The sequence below is a fragment of the Gorilla gorilla genome, chromosome 13, assembly GCF_029281585.2.
Source record: "Gorilla gorilla gorilla isolate KB3781 chromosome 13, NHGRI_mGorGor1-v2.1_pri, whole genome shotgun sequence".
In the NCBI taxonomy this organism is placed as follows: Eukaryota; Metazoa; Chordata; class Mammalia; order Primates; family Hominidae; genus Gorilla; species Gorilla gorilla.
In genome coordinates this window covers 61772893-61794049 of record NC_073237.2, presented here as the reverse complement: position 1 = coordinate 61794049, position 21157 = coordinate 61772893, and the positions used below count along the sequence as shown (strand labels likewise).

At 38.6% G+C, this 21157-nt stretch overlaps 1 protein-coding gene across 3 annotated transcripts in view; it reads right to left on the bottom strand.

Moving 5' to 3' along the window:
* The window catches only part of PUM3 (pumilio RNA binding family member 3), a 39905-nt gene extending 25276 nt beyond the window's left edge, over positions 1-14629 (bottom strand). Inside the window, exons 1-8 of one of the 3 annotated variants that reach the window (XM_004047753.4) lie at positions 14361-14629; positions 9064-9155; positions 7821-8039; positions 4668-4803; positions 3998-4073; positions 1887-1980; positions 1558-1624; positions 365-539 (exon numbers count right to left, since the gene is read on the bottom strand). In XM_004047753.4, coding sequence (XP_004047801.3) covers positions 365-539; positions 1558-1624; positions 1887-1980; positions 3998-4073; positions 4668-4803; positions 7821-8039; positions 9064-9155; positions 14361-14458 — 957 coding nt within the window. In that variant the 5' untranslated portion in view covers positions 14459-14629. The other 2 variants (XM_063696435.1, XM_055351115.2) reach the window with 2 other exon arrangements.
* Between the last annotated feature and the right edge of the window lie 6528 nt (positions 14630-21157).

The window sequence follows — 21157 nt, the reverse complement described above, 5'->3', positions numbered from 1 at the left end:
ACAGAGAGCCCAATACACTTCAGCCAGAGCTGGTTGGGGGTGGTCACAAAACTTTGGTAACTACTGGGAGTCTTCTCCTTCAGTCTGACTGTAAAAATAGAAGTATTGAATTGCTACACACAGAGCACTCAGGACAGGAACAAAGTTTGAATTGAAGGGGATTTAAAGCCAATGCTCTGGAGAAAGAGAAACTTGCTCACTACACCAGAAACAAAATAAAGCATGAGGGAAAATCAAGGGCATAAGATGGTCTCTTAAAGAACCAGCCACAGTAAAAATACACTCAAAAAATAGGGCACCGGAAGTTAAGGAAGAGCATATCGAAAAAGTAAAAATACTAGAAAAAGACTCCTGGAGATGTCACCTTGTAAAGCTGAAACGTGTTCCCATAGAGCTCTTCCGTCAGCAGGTTCCTCTGCTCCAAAATGGCTTTGTCATTGTATGCGTACTCCACGATGGCTGATGCTTCCGCATGCCGCAGCATCTTCCTCACGTGGCCTTTAAAACTTCTGATTATCTCTGCAATCTGTGGTTTACTTCTAAACGCAACACAATCATGGAAAAAATAAATGACAGAAGGAGAAAGCTGGGTGACAACAAAACACAACTTACTTCTCCCAAGACCAACTCATCAATCTGTGTCACTCTGAGGAGTAAATGAGCTAGCATGCATTGAGAAGCTGTGGCCAGCACATAGTAAATGCTCAATAAATGTCATTTCCTATTAAACTGTTCTGCTCGAAAAAAACAGTAGGGCAGGAAAAAAGATAAAAGTAAAAGATTCAAGGAAATAGAAAATCATATTCTAAGATTCTTTTTGAAGATGGGACTTAATCACAAGTATTTTAACTATATCCTAAAAGAATCAAACAGCTGGAAACTACAGCTAGGAATACATTTTTGAAAATTTTGTCAGCTGCATATATTATACTTTTTGTTGTTGATTATCATATTCTAGCACATTATTACACTCAAAAAGATTGGTCAAGACAAGTACTAATTCCACTTAACTTAGGAAATTCTCCCATGTTGACATTTTCTAACCCACTGACCCTGTATCAGTTTACTCACCTGTCCCTCCCCAGTCTCTACCCTCTTAATACTGGTGGCTAAATTACAAGTTAATTATTCTATTTCTCTTCTTCCAGAGGTTCAAGATAAACATTCACAAATCATCCATCATGTAAAATTATTTTTACTATGCTACAATACCACTCTACTTCAAAAGTGCTTATTTGTTGCTCACTCTGTCTTTAAAACTTTTGAATGCCAACAAATCAGAAGGTGAGGGTATACCTCCATCAAAGTCATAAATTTCAAGATTTGCAGGACATCTCTCATGTATCTTTTTAGGAATGAAGGCAGTACCATAATTTTACATTAATTTCAATAATTGTATTTAAGATGATACTCTCTAAAAACAACACCAGCATCTGCTGAGAGCCATTACTATTACTTATAAAGACCACAGACTTCCTATCTCGCATCTGAGCACAGTTGGAAACCATGTCTTCAAAAGACAAAGAAAAAATGTATTTTATACATAAAACAACTTACCCATACATGAGAAATTTCTTAACAATATTTCTCGAATATTTGGCTTTACTTAACTCAACCAAATCATCTGAAAAACAAAAATACATTACAATGACTTCAGATCTCATTTCAGTTCTCTGGAAACAAAGGGAGGAACTAAATAAATGCACAATCCTGGAAACACAAATAATTCTCAATTTGTCCCAGGCAAGGAAAAAATAAAAACAAAAAAGGATCTGGAGAAGACACACCTAAACAAAAATTGTTTTCTAGGACAGTCTTAGGTATTTTAAGAGAAAACAAGTGACTTATTACAAATGATAACATAATCTTCAGTGTGTAATAAATACCTCGCAATTCTTCAAAAGCCTGTTTTCTCTGTTCTTCATTACCATACTGAATGTAACACTGGATCACACGAGTTGAATCATGTGCAAATGCAATCTGCAGGAAAAAGTTTGAGTTAGACTAATTCTCTTTTGAGAGTTATGTTTCTCATTAATTTACTGTGACCTCTTCTGGAATTTCTTGTTAGAAAAAAGGTAGTCTTCATGAATAAAATCAAACCTAGATTACTGAGAACTACTTTTTTTAATTATACAAAACATCATTCTTTTGTTTTGAGGCCTACCATATTTGATAGGTACAATTAATAATGACATTGAGGCAAGGATAAATTTAACCATTTTGCAAGACTCCTCTCATTGTAATTAAAACCAAACCAAACCAAACCATCTAATGATTATACAGACTATACTTCTCATTTCTTTGATAAGTTACCGTCCCTAAAAGGGAAATATTTCTTTTTAAAAGGTCTATTACTGTATGATTTTTATATAAGTGATCTAAGAATGTTTGGCTTTGGCAACCAGAAGTATACCTGTAAGATCAATCTAAAAGTCTTCCTAAAGAAATAAATACAACTATATCCATACACACTGGCAATTATATAATAAGTTAATCATCCATTTGTCACATTTTCATTATAATTCCTGCACATATATCCAGTTATATTTCTAGAAGAGTTGTTGTGTTTTGAATCTGATTCTCTAACCCATTCCTCCTCATGACTGTTGGAAGGACCCACTGATCAATTTTCTAGAGCACCCTCCACTAATCATCCATCATGCAAAATTATTTTTACTACGCTACAGTACCAGTCTACTTCAAAAGTGCTTATTTGTTGCTCACTCTAAAGTTTTTGAATTCCAACAAATCAGAAGATGAGTGTATACTTCCATCAAAGTCATAAATTTCAAGATTTGTAAGACATCTCTGAAGTATCTCTTAAAAAAATAAGGCTGTTTTTGTGCACATATTGAGCACCTATTATATAACCAACATAAATGCCTTAAACATAGTGTTCTTATTTATATCTCAAAGCAACAATAAGAATGAGCTGTTACTATTCCCACTTTACAGATGAGGGAAGTAAGGTTATGAGAAGGAACTCGCTACCTCTATTACCCCGAGGAAGAATCTTACTTCTCTGAGTCCCAGGTACATCAAATATACAACAGGGATGATGACATACGGTAAACGACACAATGCATGTGCTGGTTAACACAATTCCTAGCCTATAGTAAATAATCAATAAATAGGTTATTGTTATTGTTTAAAGGCACACATATTTTAAGCAGCCCAGCCAGGATTTGAATACCAAACTCACTTCTAAGACCATGGTCATACAGCTGTGACCTCAGGGTAGTTGAGAAAGAATCCTGAGTGAAAAATTTATAAACTGTCGGAGCTGAGGGGGCAGTTCTATCGTAAAAAGATCCTGCTGAATTTATAAGAAAACAGCAACTGATGACTTGCTACTTTCCTTCAAACTGTAATATAGCATCTGGTTAGACCTATGCATCTGACTTGACAAAGGCTGCCCCTCCAGGTGCCGTAAAACTATGAGAATCTGTTGTCTTCCAAGCCATTATGTATTAATCCAAATACACAAGTCTCACAGGAAATTTATTACAAAACAGGATTAAGCAGCAACAATGAAAACTACTTTAGAATTCTCAAATGATTATATTTTAGTTAAAGATCTTTGCATGATGTTTACAAAAGCATGGAGGAAAAGAATGAAGTAATATGTTCACATCACAAATATAAAAAGTTGGCAACTGAGAACATACTAAATTATATGGAGTTTAGAACAAGACATTTATAAAATACTACTGAACTAATAAACTTCTCAAGATAACTTTAAGGGAACACTGGCTTATTTTAAGAATTATTTAAAAATGACTGAAAAGACTGATAATCTTTTCAAAACTCCCTAGCAGTAAGGTCCCTCACTTTTAAATTTTTATGTAGTTCAGTGTTATGGAAGATATTTAAAACTTTTGGCCAAATACACTGGAAACAATGACAAGATCATCTGTCATGAATGGTCAGCTACTCCTGAGAGTGAGGCAACTTCAACTGTTTAAAATTGCAACAATGAGTATATGCTACTTACAGTTTTAATTTTCCCTTGAATCAACTTCTGCAAATCACTCATTAACTTTACTCTTTTTTCTTTGTCACAGTCTTTTCTACAAATGAGGAAAGGAAACATAGTTTAAATAAAGAAGTTATTTTAAACGCACAAAATTAAAAACCGTACCAGTATATGTTCTCCAAGTTCAGCATGATTTTCTTTTCTAAGGCAGCAAACCTCTGCCATTAAAATTACTATTCCAGAGCAGCCAGACAAAAGTAATTTTCTCAAAGGCAGAAACTCATCTCAAAAGGTATAATTTTAGGTATCAATCCAAATCTTAACAGCCAGAACTTCAGAAGTAAAAAAAATAATAAAACAAATCTAAGATATCAAATACTGAAGTATCTCAAAATCTAGCTGATAAGAAATTGTCCTTCGTTTTCTCAGAAATCTCTCAGGAAGAATGTCAAATTTATTTCAACCTCATACATTTTCATAAGCATATCTGATGCCATCATAATGATTCTACACACTTCTGTGACGGGCAGACTTCCAAATACTGATGTCTCTAATGGGGAGTCATGAGGACCCCCTCAATAACCTAAGTGCTATGTCATTTATTTTAGGACCTCTCACTATTTACAAGGTACACTGACTTCTCCACTGTCGCAAAGGGACTAACAAAGGCATCTTTAGGTAGAATTACCTTCTTAAAATCTCCCAAATCTGCTTTGCCCGAACAACAATGTCATAGTTGGTTTTATCACTGAGTTGTCTGCTTTGCTTCAGCTCTTTCTTCTTCTTTTTGAAGTCATCCCATTTGGGCTTCTTGGCTGCTGATTCTAGTTATTATAGAAATTATTTTCAATTACATTTAACATTCTAAGTGTCATAAACCAATACAAATTAGGTAAAAAGGGCAATCACTAATCAGGATCAATGCTCATTCTGGAAGCTAAAAAGGGAACATACCATCCCCCATATATACTTCACTTTGCTTTCTGAGCAGTTTGTACATTTTACATTTGGTTAAATTTAAATCTTCATTAATTCTTCTAACAGGATACCTATTAAGAGAAAAGGACACTAAAAGAATTACAAAAGTAACTAAAATATTTTAAATATCTTTTTCAATTGTGAAATAAAACTCTACTTTTTAAGATTGACATCATTGGACTTTAGGTATAATTAACTTCCAATGAAAACAAAAATTAGTCCAAATGAAAACAAGAAAAACAACTTCGAAAATTCACTGTTCTGAGTGCTGCTGTATATTAAGTCACTTATTTCTTACAACAACTCCAAGAGGTAGGTATTAATATTACCCTCCCTTCCAAGGTGGGGAAAAAGAACAAAGCAGTTGAGCTCTCTATCTGAGGCCACACAACCTGCAATGGTAGAATTAGGATTCAAACCTAGAAACAACCCTCTGCTGTCTTAGTCATGACAATGAACAACCAAAATTTCCAAGTTCGCCACAAACAGAGTGATACTATAAAAGTCGAATATCTCTCTATCACCACTTTTTTGTCTTCAAAATCCAAGTAACCTACCAATTGAACTAATGATGCCAAACAAAGAACAACTTACTAAAATGGGTATTATTTACATGAGTATCTGGCACAGAATCTTCTGGGGGAATTAGTCACTTCTAACTATCTCCCTGTCTCTATAAAAAACTGGGAAAAATGCAAAAAAAAAAAAAAAAAAAAAAGAAAAGAAAAACACTGTAAAACCAAAACCTAGCTATAGCCACTGATAATTTTCCTCTTGCTTTTTCTCCATACATGTTTTAATCTTTAAAAACTCAAAAAGTGGCCAGGTGCAGTGGCTCACGCCTACAATCCTAGCACTTTGGAAGGCTGAGGAAGAAGAATCATTTGAGGCCAGGAGTTTGAGATCAGCCTGGGCGAAACAGGGAGACCCCGTCTCCACAAAAAATCAAATTAAAAAATTAGCCGGGTGTGGTGGTACATGCCTGCAGTCCCATCTACTTGGGAGGCTGAGGCAGGAGGATCACTTGAGTCCAGGAGGTTGAGGATGCATTGAGCCATCATCACGCCATTGCACTTCACAGTCTGGACAACAAAGTGAGACCCTCAAAAAAGAAAAAAATTCAGAATCTGCCTTCACTCAATATGATTAGATTATGTTTGCTCATGAAATTAACATTCCTCAAGAACATAATTTTTAATGGCTATCCAATATACTACAATGTATTTATTATTCCTTTATTGTTTACTTATATATTCCCTGTCTGGTAATACAAAAGATTATAGGCAACAGAGGGCATATTTACCATTATATTAATATGGTATCTTCTACTATACAATAGAGGATAGGAACTGATCCAGGGCTAATTTAATTCCATAAATATTTGGGTACCCTTGACATATGTCATGCTAGGCTGCAGTACATTTATCAATGTGGGGGTTGTCTAGTAACCAATCTCTCATGTTATTCTATCAGTCTAGTTACTGATACAAAAATATGAGAAAATGAAATCAAGAGTCCCATTTTGAGATATCAGGAACATATCTCCCATAGCAAAAGAAATCATAACTTTCCTCATATCAATGTGAGAAATTAATGTATATGTGTTTAAAATGCAGGCATCAAAAACTCCAGTAGAGAAAGAAAGATTTGGGATCTAGTAGAGAGGCTAGGAAAGAAAAAGTAGAAAAGAGAGCTGGAAGAGAAACTGCTGGCAATTGGGGAGGAGGAAGATGAGGGAGAAAGAAAAAATGAAAAGAGAAGATCAAGACTGGAGCATAAAAAGATCCTGGAGCCCTAATGGGAAACCATGGCATTTCCCCTCCTTCCTCTCTCCCTACCTCCTTGTCTTAAGGCTGCTGTCCCTCTGGTAAGCAGCCCTTAGGCAGGGTAAAAAGCAAGCACCAGGACTAGGGGATGGCACTGAGAAAACCATCCCCAATGGTCTCAGCTGGCAACAAAGGAGCAGTGTTAAGACATGCTGTGCTGGAGAAAAAGAGAATAAAAGGCACCAGAAAAATTCTCAGGATGTTGCAAAGAAAGTAATGATATGACAATCCACATAACCTGGAAACTGCTTGTTTGAGATCAATACAGGACAAAGCACGACAGCGGAATGTTATAAAATAGAGAGCAAAGCTCTGGGTTAGAAATGACCCACTGAACATCGTTGACAGAGATGGGCAGTTTGTTTCAACAGACAAGCACGAGACCTGCCAATACTTCCAATCAGTGAGCAACTTGTCCTGCACCAATTAAAATCAAATCTGTCATGTGTGCACAACACCTTCTCTGGAACTACTATGGATCTGCGCCATCAGATGGGTTTATTGTATTAGACTGGCCTAAGCTCTGTGAAGGCAGGGTCTGTATGTTTCTTGCTCACCAAAGCATCCTTAACCAAGGCTGACACTTAGCTGGGGACAGACTGATTCTTTAAAGCCAGATTCTATGATTAGTTGGGGCCTGTATCCTTACTGATTATTTTTGTGTGTGTGCGTGTGTGTGTGTGTTTTGCCCTATCTCCTGGTACAACGCATAGAAAACTCAAATACCCGTTCGATGAACAAATAAATTTTAGCTTATAAAAAGAAATGTTTTATTGAGGTTCCACTGTATAAAGCCATTATAATTTAACTTAACTCCATGGCTAAGGTAATTCAGAAAAGGGCTAAGAAATAAGAAACTCTAAGCACCAGAGGAAAATTGTGAGCATGAAAGATGCTTTGTTGTTTATTTAAGCCATCTACCTGTCCCAAAATGTTACCTGCCAAGGAATAAGAATGTGAGGTTTCTAACGCACCTCCAGAGTCCCTGTGCATAATCGTTCAGGCACTAGTTCTGGCATGAACGAATCAGTACTTACCATCGCTTTTACCATCTGGCTGGAATTTTCTCTTCTTGTTGAATTTATTTGCCTGCTGGAATTTGTTCTTTGGTGATTTGTCCCCTTGCTGCTTATTCTTGAACTGCTTCACACCCTTTTTCCCAAGTTTTGTGATACTTTTCTCAAAGTTCCTAGATGTGACTTTAGGTCCACCTTCTTTAGCAACTTTCCTTGGAAATGTCTTTGAAGAACCAGAATCTAGTGACAATAATAATTATAAGTTCAATGATTCTGGGCCCAAATCTCTTTTATCTATTGGATTATATTCATTACAGAAAATTATACTTTTTAATCCTAATACCATGTCTTACTCTCAAATATGCAACATATAGCCTTTTGAGTAGAACTGGATTTAAACAATCAAAACAAAAATAAAAAATTCTTTCCTTGATTATAAAACCACCTAGAGAGTAGAGAAATGTAAAATAAAAGCTACCCATGATTCTACCACTAAAGATAAACACTGAGGTCACTTTGGTATGTTTCTCTAGTTTTAAGCATATAGCAGAGCTATTATTTATATACCTTTGTATTCTGCTTTAATGATGGTCTACACAGAATTTTCAAGAGTTCAATAACAAAAGAAGTCTTAAGGAATGACTTCTTGAACATTCTTGAAATTTGGAAAGTATATCATAAGGACATCTAAAATGTTAATTTTAAAATTTTCTAGTTTTAAGAAAATTTTAAAGCCTATATTAAAATTATTTAACAAAAACTTTTGATCAAGAAGGCTTACAAATTAGTACCTAACAAATGAGATGCAAACAGTAATGGCTAACATTAAGGAAACATTAATCATTTGTATAGTTCCTTGACTTTTCTGTTTTACAATACTGACACCTGATGGAAGAATAAAGACATCACCATTATAAATTCTGAACCTAAAAGTATTTGGCTTATAAGCAGTATGTATTAAACAGTCCTAATTTATCAAATGTTAAAATAAAATGTATGGTGAACTAGTGTGAATAAAATGAGGCAACAGCAGCAACAACTGAGATAAGGAGTCTTTCATGAATAAGGCATTCCTCAATCATTCTTGCAATTTCTTAAGTGTCTAAATGTCATGAGCAACATGTTAACTCATACACAATAACACATACTTCTTCCTACTATTTTAATCCTAATCCTAGCCAATGAATACAGATTGAAATTTACTACATGTCCTCCCATCCCCCAATTATAATAGCCAAACACCCATATGGGAAGCATATCTTACCACTATTTTTATGAAATCTGTTTTTTTCTTGTGCTGTCTTTGTACTCTTTCCTGTGAACTGCTTTTTCCCTTTGACTTCCATCGTAGCAACTCTGGAAAACCAAAACCAAAACCAAAAACAATCACTGCAGTTCTCTTCATCAAATAAGAGCTGTTTCATAGTCGTTGCCACATTTAGTCCTTCAGTCTACAAATACAATACAAATCAGCCAGATATAGAATGGACAACTACTTAAATCCAGCAATTTTGCAATCACTGACTCAGATTTTAAAACTGAAAATGAACAAGGTATCAATAAAAAAACTAAGAACAATACACACCCTGGCCAGTGTTTGATATCTCTGGAGGCATCACTTCACTTCCACAATAGTACTGGCTAAAAATAGACCACTATTGACACTAAGTATAATAAGCATCAGAGTTTGCATTTTGTAACCTGGGAAGACTAGGGGATGAATAACTGACAAAATTATCGCTTGATCTCTTGGAGCCTAAAAAGCCAGGAACAAACAATAGGCTGCATGTACCACTACATGCATTTAATATAAGAAAATAAAGGATTATCTGAAAGATTCCTATGCAATCCAACATAGCTAAAACAAAGATTAGCATCCAGTGTTTAATTTGTGATTGTTTTAGACGCAGCCAAGTAATTGGCAGTGAACTCCAAAATAAGATGTTGAAACAGTTAATATTTCATTGAAAGGAATCTGTCTAATAGGCGCTTTACAGGCTACTGAGACACCATGGTGCACAGGATAAACAAGTTATAACCCCTCACCTACCCAAGGTCCCTGAAAGCAGCAGAACAGATCAAGATCAAAAGCCATTTGGCTCATTTCTCCACTTTCCAAAGTTGGACGATCAACTCATTTGAAAGCTGACTGTAAACAACAGATGTTAGCGATCCCTAGACAACACCAGATATTTCTACATTAGAATTGCCCATTCAAGAACTAATTTCTCAGGATATTACCATAAGAGAAAAGAAGGGTTCTGGGATAAAATATATTTGGGAAACAGTAAGTTAAATGACAACAATCAGCCCGTAAGAAAAGGCTTTTCAGATTGTTTAATTTGCTAATACATACAATCGTCAAGCAAAGGCTAAAGGATGCAGGATTTTCCAACCCCAGTTGAACCACTTTTTCCTGGAACATCACAAGGGAACAGCAGAGTTGCAAGGAGTACTCTGGAAAGTGCTGTTCTAATTTAGACTTTTCTAATGATTTTGAAAAATGGACAGCCCCTAAATTACTCAGCTTCCTCAGAGTATTTATAACTGAAAGGTCACATTATTACTTGGCTATGGCCATCATAACCATACCTGCATCTCTCAGCTCTTCTACACCTGTAGTTTTCTAAGAATCCATTCATTTACATGTTTTCTCTGTATGTTTGTTCTAACTTTTATATTGAAATAATTTTTGCTTTACAAAAGAGTTGAAAAGATACACAGTTCACATACACCCTTTCCCCAGCTTCCCCTAATGTTAACACACAATTAACTAAGCTACAGAGTTGAGTTGGAGTTTACCAGTTTTTCCACTAATATCCTCTTTCTGTACCAGGATACACTGAATCTGGCCATCAAGTCTCCTTTGTATTTTGTAGAATATTCCTCATTTGGGGTTTGCCTGATGTTTTCTCATGATTAGGCTAAGGCTACACATTTTTTGGAAAACTAACAGAGGTCAAGCTTTCTTCTGGTAGTACTCTATCAGGAGGTACATGACGTTAACATGACTTATTACTGTTTATGTTAACCGTGTTCACTTGGTCAAAGTAGTGTTTTCCAGGTTTCTCCACTGTAAAGTTGCCACTTTAACCTTTCCATCTTTATTAGATCCAAGCCACCAAGTCCAGCCCAAAGTCAGAGGAAAATTACCTCCACTTCCCAGAAGGAGGGGTAATAAAGAATCCAGGGATATGTTAAACTACCACAGCAATTAATAAACATTTTAGACAAGATGTTTGGAGAATATGTAGACATCCTATGTCCTCCCAAGTTTTACCTGCTAACTTTAGCATTTGTCGGTGGATTTCGCCTGCAGCAATTACTGCATTTAAATGGTTATCTTCTATTTCTCTTATTACTTTTGCCTTTGTTATTCTCAACTTTTCTGTAAGGAAGACTTGTCCCATCTTTTCCATCTATTTACTTGTATCATATAGTCTCAGATATTTATTTCATTCCTTGGTTATAATCCAATACCCTTGTTATTTTGTTGCTCAAATAATTCTAGCTCCAGCCAGTGGGAAGTTTTTCAGGTTGCTTCTGTGTCCTTTTGACATGGCCCAACTGTTCGTTTTGTTTTTTAAAGCACACCCTTATTTCCTGGCACTAGCTCCAGGTTCATTCTGTATTTTCCTTAACCTAGTGCTGAAATCAGCCACTTCTCCAAGGAATCCTGGTTCCTTTCATTAAGAATCGTATTTAAAAACCAAGATCTGAGTGCTAGGTGCACTTGTTGTCACTGAGGTGTCCCTGTTTCTATGTCCTTTCAGCAGACAGATTCAGGAAACACATATATGTATATTAACTTATGCATATGCACATACCTATATTTATTTTTATATCTATTACAATAACATGAAGCTCATACTGATGTTTCCAAATCTAATGAAGCACCACATATTTTCCTCTAGGCATCTCCTCTTGCTCATTTGTAACTTCTTTCTCTGACAGTGAGCAACCTGCTTCCCACCATCTACAATTTATTTATACACATGTTCCACCCTACTATACATGCACAGTTTCAGAATTGCTAACCTGTACCCCATGAGAAATAAATTTACAATGACAGTACAGAGTTGATGTACAATTTTTTTTTGTATCCATTCAGAATACTTTTCCAAAGTTACTTAGAGGCTTGCATGGTGGCTCACACCTGTAATCCCAGCACTTTGGGAGGCTGAGGCAGGTGGATTACCTGAGGTCAGGAGTTCAAGACCAAACCCCATCTCTACTAACAATACAAAATTTAGCTGGGCATGGTGGTGGTGCACACATGTAATCCCAGCTACTCAGGGGGCTGAGGCAGGAAAATCACCTGAACCCAGGAGGCAGAGGCTGCAGCGAGCTGAGATTGTGCCACTACACTCCAGCCTGGGCAACAGAGTGAGACTCTATTTCAAATGTTAAACTACCATAGCAATTAATAAACATTTCAGACAAGATGTTTGGAGAACATGTAGACATCCTACCTCCTCTTAAGTTTTACTTGCTAACTTTAGCGTTCAAGTCAGTGTATTCCGCCTGCAGCAATTACTGCTGCAGGCCAAAAAAAAAAGGTACTTAGATCAGCCCTTCGGCCCCTCACCCTCTTTAGTGAAGTTACATGTTTATAACACAGTTTAACGGATTTGTCACAGTCTGCATTCCATCCCCAGAAATGCTGGCAGATTTCTTAAACGTGCATATAGTCAAGTTTACTCTTTCTGGTGTATAATTCCATGGGCTTCAACAAATGGCTAAGACTCATGCATCCACTACCACAGTATCTTACAGAAAAGTCCTGTCACTCTAAAAAGTCCCCTGGTACAGATCCTTTGTATTCAACTCCTTCCCTCTTTCCTGACTGCCAATGATTAGGTTTTCACTCCTGTTTTGTCTTTTCCAGAATGGCATTCTTATACATGGAATCATACAATATGTAACTTTTTGAGTCTTGCTTTTTGCACTGGGCAAAATGCAATTTGCTTTGCTTGGGAACCCTGTACCTTCGTAATGAATCATCACATTCCATAGTGTCTCCTGGAATTCACTCCCCTTTTTCCTTTCCCTCTATTACCCCATTCAGGCTCCTGTTACCTCTTGCTCAGTTTTGTTTAGATCCTATCTGCTTTGATCCACTTTCAGCTGCCTGATTAACCTTCCAGTAGCACACCTATTTCATGTCATTTCCACGCTCCCTCCAATAGCTTCAAAGCTTTCCCACTGCCTTCAGGAAAAAGTTCCAACTCAGGCATTCACAGCCATTCAAAATGTGGTCTTAATTCACCCTACTCATCACCACCACACAGAAGCCACTATTCTTTATCAGAATAGTGAAGTTTAAAGCCATTCTCTCTACCAACACAATTTCTACCCATCCTTAAAATTCAGTTTAAATGACATTTTCTTATAGACCAACCTCTACATGTTAGTATTCCTCAAATCTTTGTCCTAGGGAACTTCCCTTCTCTCTCCACACTTCTCCCTAGATGGTCTCATCCAATCTCCTGGCTTTTTATGCTGAGTACTCCCAAATCATGTCTCCATTATGAACCTCTCCTTGGGGTCCAAACTTGTGTATAACTGCTTATCTGATACCTCTAATTATGTGTCTAACAGGAACCTTACCCTTAATATGTCCAAAACATAATTCTCTATGTTGTTCTTTATATTATTGTTGTTTGCCCCACAAACAACAATATACTATTTTTCCCTGCCCTATCGTCCTCCATCTCAGCCAATGGCACATCATCTACTTTACTGCTCAAGTAAGAAATCTGAGTTACCCTTGACATTTTCCTCTCTACTCTGCCACGCTGAATCATAAGTTAGTTCTCTTAAATGTCCCTTACGTCACCACCCTAATGCAAAATATTACCAATACAATCTCTTGAGCTTCCAAATGTAAAACATTTTCTAAAGAGAACCAGGGCCTATTCATGATTCTCACCTGCTTACAAGTCTTCAATGTTTTCTACACATGGTAATAGGAACGGAAATGTTTTCCTATTGTACAGAAAAAAAAAATTCCCCATCATGACCTTCAAAGCCCTACAGAACCTAGTTCCACTCTATCCGGCTAACTTTATCTTGTACTCTAACTATACTCCTTCCTAGCTCCCATCTCAGGAACTTAGCCCATTATCGCCTCTGCTTGAAGTACTCCCTGAGCTTCCAGATCTCCGTTTAAAGATCACTTCTTCAGACTCCACTATCTCCCAACTCAGCATCCAGTTCGTTTCCTCCCAGCACTTATAATCTGCGTACATTCAGGCACACCACCTAGCACTGGAGTTGGTTTTTGTGAAGTAGCACAGACAGGCTCATCAGGCCGAGCACGGGCTGGGATTCTAGAGTGAAGCTAGTCCAATCTAACCCAGCACGCAGGACAACGTGGTGGGAGAGAGGTTGGAGTCCCGCCCTTCTTACCAGGCTCCAGTCAGTCCCAAACTCCTAGCCCAGAAACAGGCCAGAGGAGACTGCCCAGTGGACAACAACCCCGAGAGACCTTCCCGACCTCCAGCGCCCGGCAGGGTGCGAACCCCTCCCAAGAGCGACCGCTGAGCCTGCCACACTCACCGCACACGTGGGACAGACACAGCTCGCGCAGCGGATCCCGACCGCCTCTCCGCTTCCGCTTCCTTGCCTTGCTCCGCCCCCGGGCCGCTTTTTTTCATCTTCCGCGGCGGATCAGGGACTAAGAGGTGGAGCTTACCAGAGAATACAAAAATTCGGAATTTCTATTGGTCCGCTGCTGTTATGCCTCCTCTTGAGGCGCGAGGATTTTGGCCCTTGAAAGAATCCGTCGGGCAAAGGACGCGACAACGGCCACGGGAAATGACGTCATTAACCCTGTGGGTTCCGTGCTGGAAAGAAAGGGAGAGCTCTTGCGAGGCAGAACAGGCTGCTGAAGGAGAGACTTGGCTGGCGCGGTTAATAAGAGGCCTGCATTCCGTAGCCTGAGCAAATATTGAAGTAGCTAAAGTTTCTAAAGTGTGTTAATTTGCATAGTTCCTCAGCAGTCCAGCGTGGAGGATAAAAGGGGTATCTTGTGAGTCGATTTGAATTGTAATCCCGTTTTTTTCACTTGCTAGCTGTGTGGCTCTGGGAAAATTACAGTTTTTATGAGCTTTGGCTTCCTGATCAATAAAATAGAAATAATTAAGTTATACGTGCAAAGCGCTTAGCATGGAACCCTCTCAATAAATGTTTGCCATTTTTAGTGTCTGCTCGTGCCTGGAAACTGCTGTTATTCCATTTTATACTTCAGGAAATAAGATTGTGGTTAGGATATATGCCCCATTTTCCAGATGAAGAAACTGACACCACAAACTTGGTCGTGTCAAGCAACAGAATTTTATTCTTTAACTGTTCTAGAGGCAAGAATTCCAAAATCAAGCTGTTGGCAGAGCCCTGCACCTTTTGAAGGCTCTAGGGGAGAATGCTTTGCTTCTTCAGCTTCTAATGGTTCCAGGCGGTCCGTGGCTTCTTGTTGCATGACTCCAATCTCGGCCTGTCTTCTGATGGCCTTCTCCTGTGCCTGTGCCACTTCTCTGTGTGTTTTTAGGACACTGAACATTGAATTTAGAGTCCACGGGGATAATCCAAGATCATCTTATCTGGAGGTCCTTAATCACATCTGCAAAGGCCCTTTTCCCAAATAAGGTCACTTTCACATGTCCTGGGAGTTAGGACATAGACATATCTTTTGGAGACTATTCAACCCACTGCATCTGTAAAGTTGAGGAACTGGCACTTGATCCCTGGTGCCAGACTTCAGATTTTACTATCTTCCAACTTACTCCGTTTTCTGGCCACTAAGGAGTTAGAGTTGAAACTGGTAATTTAGTAGACTGTATGCTTCTTGATGACAGGGGCCATCATTACTTTCCAGGCACTTATCTCACTATGCAGCACATAGATACTTGATAAGTTCTTGTTGTCTACCTTAACTGTTACTAGTTTACATTTCAGCTCATTTAAGTCTCATAAGAACAGTTTTAAATAGGTCTTTTCTCATTTTACAGAGAAAGACAAAACATAGTAGCTTTGGTCCAGTGAGCCTGACTCTAAACTCAACGTGGCTGCCTCGTACTGCTTTCAATAATTCAGTAAATGCTAAGAGAAGAGAATATGGAACAGGAATTGCAGGAGGCCCATCAGCTGTGCCTTTTGGGCAAATAGCATAGTAGTGGGGATATTAGACACCTTGAGACACCTGACAAGTAAATGCTGGCCAAAAAGAAAAAGAAATTGCAAAATACACCCTATCATACAACCCTGGGAAGGGATACGTTTGTGTTTTCAACTCGACAGATAGCAGCACCCCATATCCTTGAAGATAGGTCCATGTAGTTGCCTTAAGCATCTACACCAAAACCCTTCTATTCATTTGCCTTTTCACCAGGGAGGAAAAAAAAAATGTTATCACATATCAAAGCTCTTGATTATTATTAAAAACGTTTTTATCAAGTCTTCTGTGAAAGTGGATTGATTTGGATTTTTTTTTTTTTTGGAGTGAATTGAAAGCATCGTGTGGTTTTGCAGAACAGCACAAAAAAAGTTTATCCTGTAATTTTTTTTTTGTCAAGCAAACCCATTAATTCTTCAAATATCTAATGATCTAAATGTAGACCACTAGGTGTACTCCTACAAGCCTAAGATGCTCTTCTTGCGTGATACACAATTTAATCAGAGCAACTAGACTTGCACACATCCAAGAGGTTAATAACAGTACTATAGCAATGCAATGAAGAGCATTGAGATTAGAATCAAAGGAACCTGGCTTACAATCTAAATTCTGTATGGCCAAGGACAAGATAGTTAACTTGTATGGGCCTCAGTTTCTGCATATGTAAAATGGGAATAACAACACTTGTTTCTGGAGTTGCTGTGAGGCTTAAAAGTGATAATATCTTAAAGTTCTTAGCCAATAGTAAATGTTGAGTGATTCGCAGCTTAAGAGAGAACCAAGGTGTACCCGTTTGAAATACTTTGGGGCCGGGCGCTGTGGCTCACACCTGTAATCCCAGCAGTTTGGGAGGCCAAGGCAGGTGGATCACCTGAGGCCAGGAATTCAAGGCCAGCCTGGCTAACATGGCGAAACCCCATCTCTACAAAAATACAAAAATTAGCCAGGTGTATTCGTAGCTTGAGAGAGAACCAAGGTGTACCCATCTGAAATACTTTGGGGCCGGGCGCTGTGGCTCACACCTGTAATCCCAGCAGTTTGGGAGGCCAAGACAGGTGGATCACCTGAGGCCAGAAATTCGAGGCCAGCCTGGCTAACATGGCGAAACCCCATCTCTACAAAAATACAAAAATTAGCCAGGTGTGGCGGTGCATGCCTGTACTCCCTGCTACTCCGGAGGCTGAAGCATGGAGAATCGCTTGAACTGGAGAGGAGGAGGTGCAGTGAGTGGAGATTGTGCCACTGTACTCCAGCCTGGGCGACAGAGTGAGACTCTGCCTCAAAAAAAAAAAGAAAAAAAGAAATACATTTGACTTCACATAACGGAAAGTTCAGCTAATGGTGGCTTAAGCTATCATTTTCTTAACATAAAAATTTGGAAGGTACTTGGTTGTTGTGGTTCAATGACACAATGTCATCAAAGACCCACGCTCTTCCAGTCTCTGTTCTACCACCATCCTCAACGTTGACTTATTATTGTCCCATTTACTGCTTTTTGATTGCAAGATGAACTCCTCAGTTTCCATATTTATCTAAGAATTCAGGGCTAGTGAACGTGGAGAAAGAAATGAAATTCACTTTCTCCTCCCAGTGGGGCTCTGTCCTTTTATCCCAGAAGGAAAAGACCCAACAGGAGTCTCCCTTCTATTTCAGTGCCAAGAACTGGATTACACGGCCACCCCAGAATTGAAAGACCATCAGACGTAATGTTAACCAGGCATTTGGATTTCATTCTTTTTCTAGTTCTCTGGTAAAATTAAAGATCACTTAGCAAATATGCTTTTATCCAGCAGTAGAGTTTTAATTTGTGACTTAAGCTAATCTGGTTTAAAACTTAAAATAACTATAGTATCCCAGGTGGTGGATAGCAATCTGGGCAGCGCATTGAATCACCTGTGGAGTTTTTGTTTTTGTTTCTTTAAGTAGCAGTAATTCTGATTTAATTGGTCTGGAATGGGACCTGAGCATTGAGAATTTGATGCCTAGATCATGCTAATGTGCAGTTAAGGTTAAGACCCAGTTATGTAAGGAATGGGGTTCAAGTTTTGTTTGTCTGTTTGAGACAGAGTCTTGCTCTGTCACCCAGGCTGGAGTGCAGTGGTATGATCTCAGCTCACTGCAACCTCCGCCTCCCAGGTTCAGGCAGTTCTCCTGCCTCAGCCTCCCAAGTAGCTGGGACTACAGGCGTGCGCCACCAGGCCCGGCTAATTTTTGTATTTTTAGTAGAGACGGTGTTGGCCAGGATGGTCTTGGACTCCTGACCTCAGGTGATCCACCTGCCTTGGCCTCCCAAAGTGCTGGGATTACAGGTGTGAACCACTGCTCCGGGCCTGTTGATTTGATTTTTTAGTTAACTAGGGGTTAAATCTCCTGGTTCCTCTTTGTATTGCAGGCACCAGAATTTAAGAATTAAATATACAATATGCTTCTCTCTGTAAGTAGAACATTGGAGAGAATTGTATCTTTCTTGCTGATTGAGTTCTCCTAAAGTGATTTAATACTATTAGATGTTAAAAAATGGTTTAAATTTGAACTATACACTTTCAAACATACTCTGGAAAATGTTTGCTGCTTTTTTCAATTTCACATAATTTTGTGCAATTTTCTTTTTTCCATAAAAATAAAATAGGTTAGGTGTCAGCTCCCATACATCTTCCCCTTCCCAAAATCAGTTCTCTGGAGTTCTAATTAGTGGATTTTTAACGAATTGTGTTGTTTTTCTGTTTCTCAAATGCATAAGCAGAGATAGAGGGCATGCTACTGATATAAAGCATAAGTGATATTTTGGCAAGGATTGGGCTTTATTTTCAGGACCTATTAGAATCATAAATCCATGGAAACGGAGCAGTTGCCAACACATTTTTCTTTAGTGAAAAAGAACTACTTCTGAATAGTGTGCATTATGTTTTCCAATATCGTACATTTGCTACAAAGTGCACTAATGTAGTCTAAACATTAATTGAGCATTCATAATGCTGTAGTTGCTGTCTAGTAAACACAGTTATTAACCTTGTCCTATTTTGCTTTCTTTGATGACAAACTTTGGAGCAGCAGAAAATTACATGGCTAAGATGTAAGTTTATCTGATTGTAGTAGTCTCACCTTAATAAAAGCTTGTGTCAGCACATGATGGAGAAATGAAATAAAAAGTAGGTAATATCACTTAAAGCCCAAGAATTGTCACTTATACACAGTGCATTTATAATACACTATGGTTTTGTCAAACAAAACTCCTCAAGCAACACATACTAGCTTCAGTTTTTTGTCTAGGATAAGAACAATTAATATGTTGGCATTTTAAGTTTTTAAAATTCTGCTTTCAGGCTTGATAAAAGTTATTTCCTTTGGAAAGTATCAATTAGTTTTTTCTTGTGATTTCCCTAATTTGTGAGCAATAAAGATAACCAAGCATATATTTTATTAGGTGAACAAATAAGAAAATTGTTTGTTTCAAATATGAATAAAGAATAATTTTCTTGCAAATCAAAACCACAATGAGATACCATGTCACACCAGTTAGAATGGCGATCATTAAAAAGTCAGGAAACAATAGGTGCTGGAGAGGATGTGGAGAAACAGGAACACTTTTACACTGTTGGTGGGACTGTAAACTAGTTCAACCATTGTGGAAGACAGTGTGGCAATTCCTCAAGGACCTAGAACTAGAAATATTTGACCCACCCATCCCATTACTGGACATATACCCAAAGGATTATAAATCATGCTGCTGTAAAGACACATGCACACGTATGTTTATTGTGGCACTATTCACAATAGCAAAGACTTGGAACCAACCCAAATGTCCATCAATGATAGACTGGATTAAGCAAATGTGGCACATATACACCATGGAATACTATGCAGCCATAAAAAAGGATGAGTTCATGTCCTTGGTAGGGACATGGATGAAGCTGGAAACCATCATTCTCAGCAAACTATCTCAAGGACAAAAAACCAAACACCGCATGTTCTCACTCATAGATGGGAATTGAACAATGAGAACACTTGGACACAGGGTGGGGAGCATCACACACTGGGGCCCGTCATGGGCTGGGGGGAGAGGGGAGGAATATCATTAGGAGATACACCTAATGTAAATGACGAGTTAACGGGTGCAGCACACCAACATGGCACATGTTTGCATATGTAACCTGCACGTTGTGCACATGTACCCTAGAACTTAAAGTATAATAAAAAAAAAGTTAAAAATAGAAAAAAAAGAATTTTCTAATTATTCCTCCCACTTTTTAAAACTATAGAAATTTCATGTTGGTACTTAGAATAATGATCTAGCTCTACTTACCTACCCAATATTCCTCTCTTCCTTTTTTTTTTTCTTTTTTGGAGAGACAGGTTTTGCTATGTTGCCCAGACTGGTCTTGAACTCTTGACCTCAAGTGATCCTCCCACCTCGGTCTTCCAAAGTGCTGGGATTAATGGGCATGAGCAGCTGTGCCCAGCCTACCTCTTCCTTTTAAGATAAAGAAAAAAATTAACCCACTTGCTCAAACCTATTATGTCAATTTAAATTCTCCAGGAAGCAGATGTCAAGATAGAATTAGGCCAAGAGACATGTTGTGAGAAAAACTTCACAATAAGATGAGGGGAGAGGAAATAGCAGTAAATAGGGAGCACCTGATACTGTGATACAGCTCTGACGTGTGTCGAGAGAGAGGCGGAAGGAGGATGTGGTAGAAAGTTTTCAGGCTGTAGTAAAGCTCTGAGAAAGCCTCGGCGAGGCCAGCATGGCACTGCAGAGCAAAGATTTCTCCTTAAAGGAAAGCTAAATTGAGTAGGAAAGGCCCAGCTCAAGTACCCCTGCTGTGCTCAGTCATTGGCTGGGAGCAACCCAGGGAGTGCATGGCCTCAGCATGAATGCTGCGGTGGATGCTGAAGTTGTGGCAGCTGGAGGCATAAGCTAACTACACCTCTCACAGCCGGTTCTCTCTTGAAAGGAGATTGGAGCAGTTCACTCCATGTCTGCCAGGGTCTACCCCTCACACAGCACAGGGCTATTTCTCCATCTGTGTTTGGGGAGCGGCTCCTCCATTGTTCCCATGGCCCTCTGCTCAGGAGGGGAATGTTAGAAGAGAGAGACCAGGGGGACAAAGTATAGTCTCCTGGGGGCTGCAGCAAGTACTCATCATCTCACTCCAGCACTATCCATTCTAAATTCACCTCATCC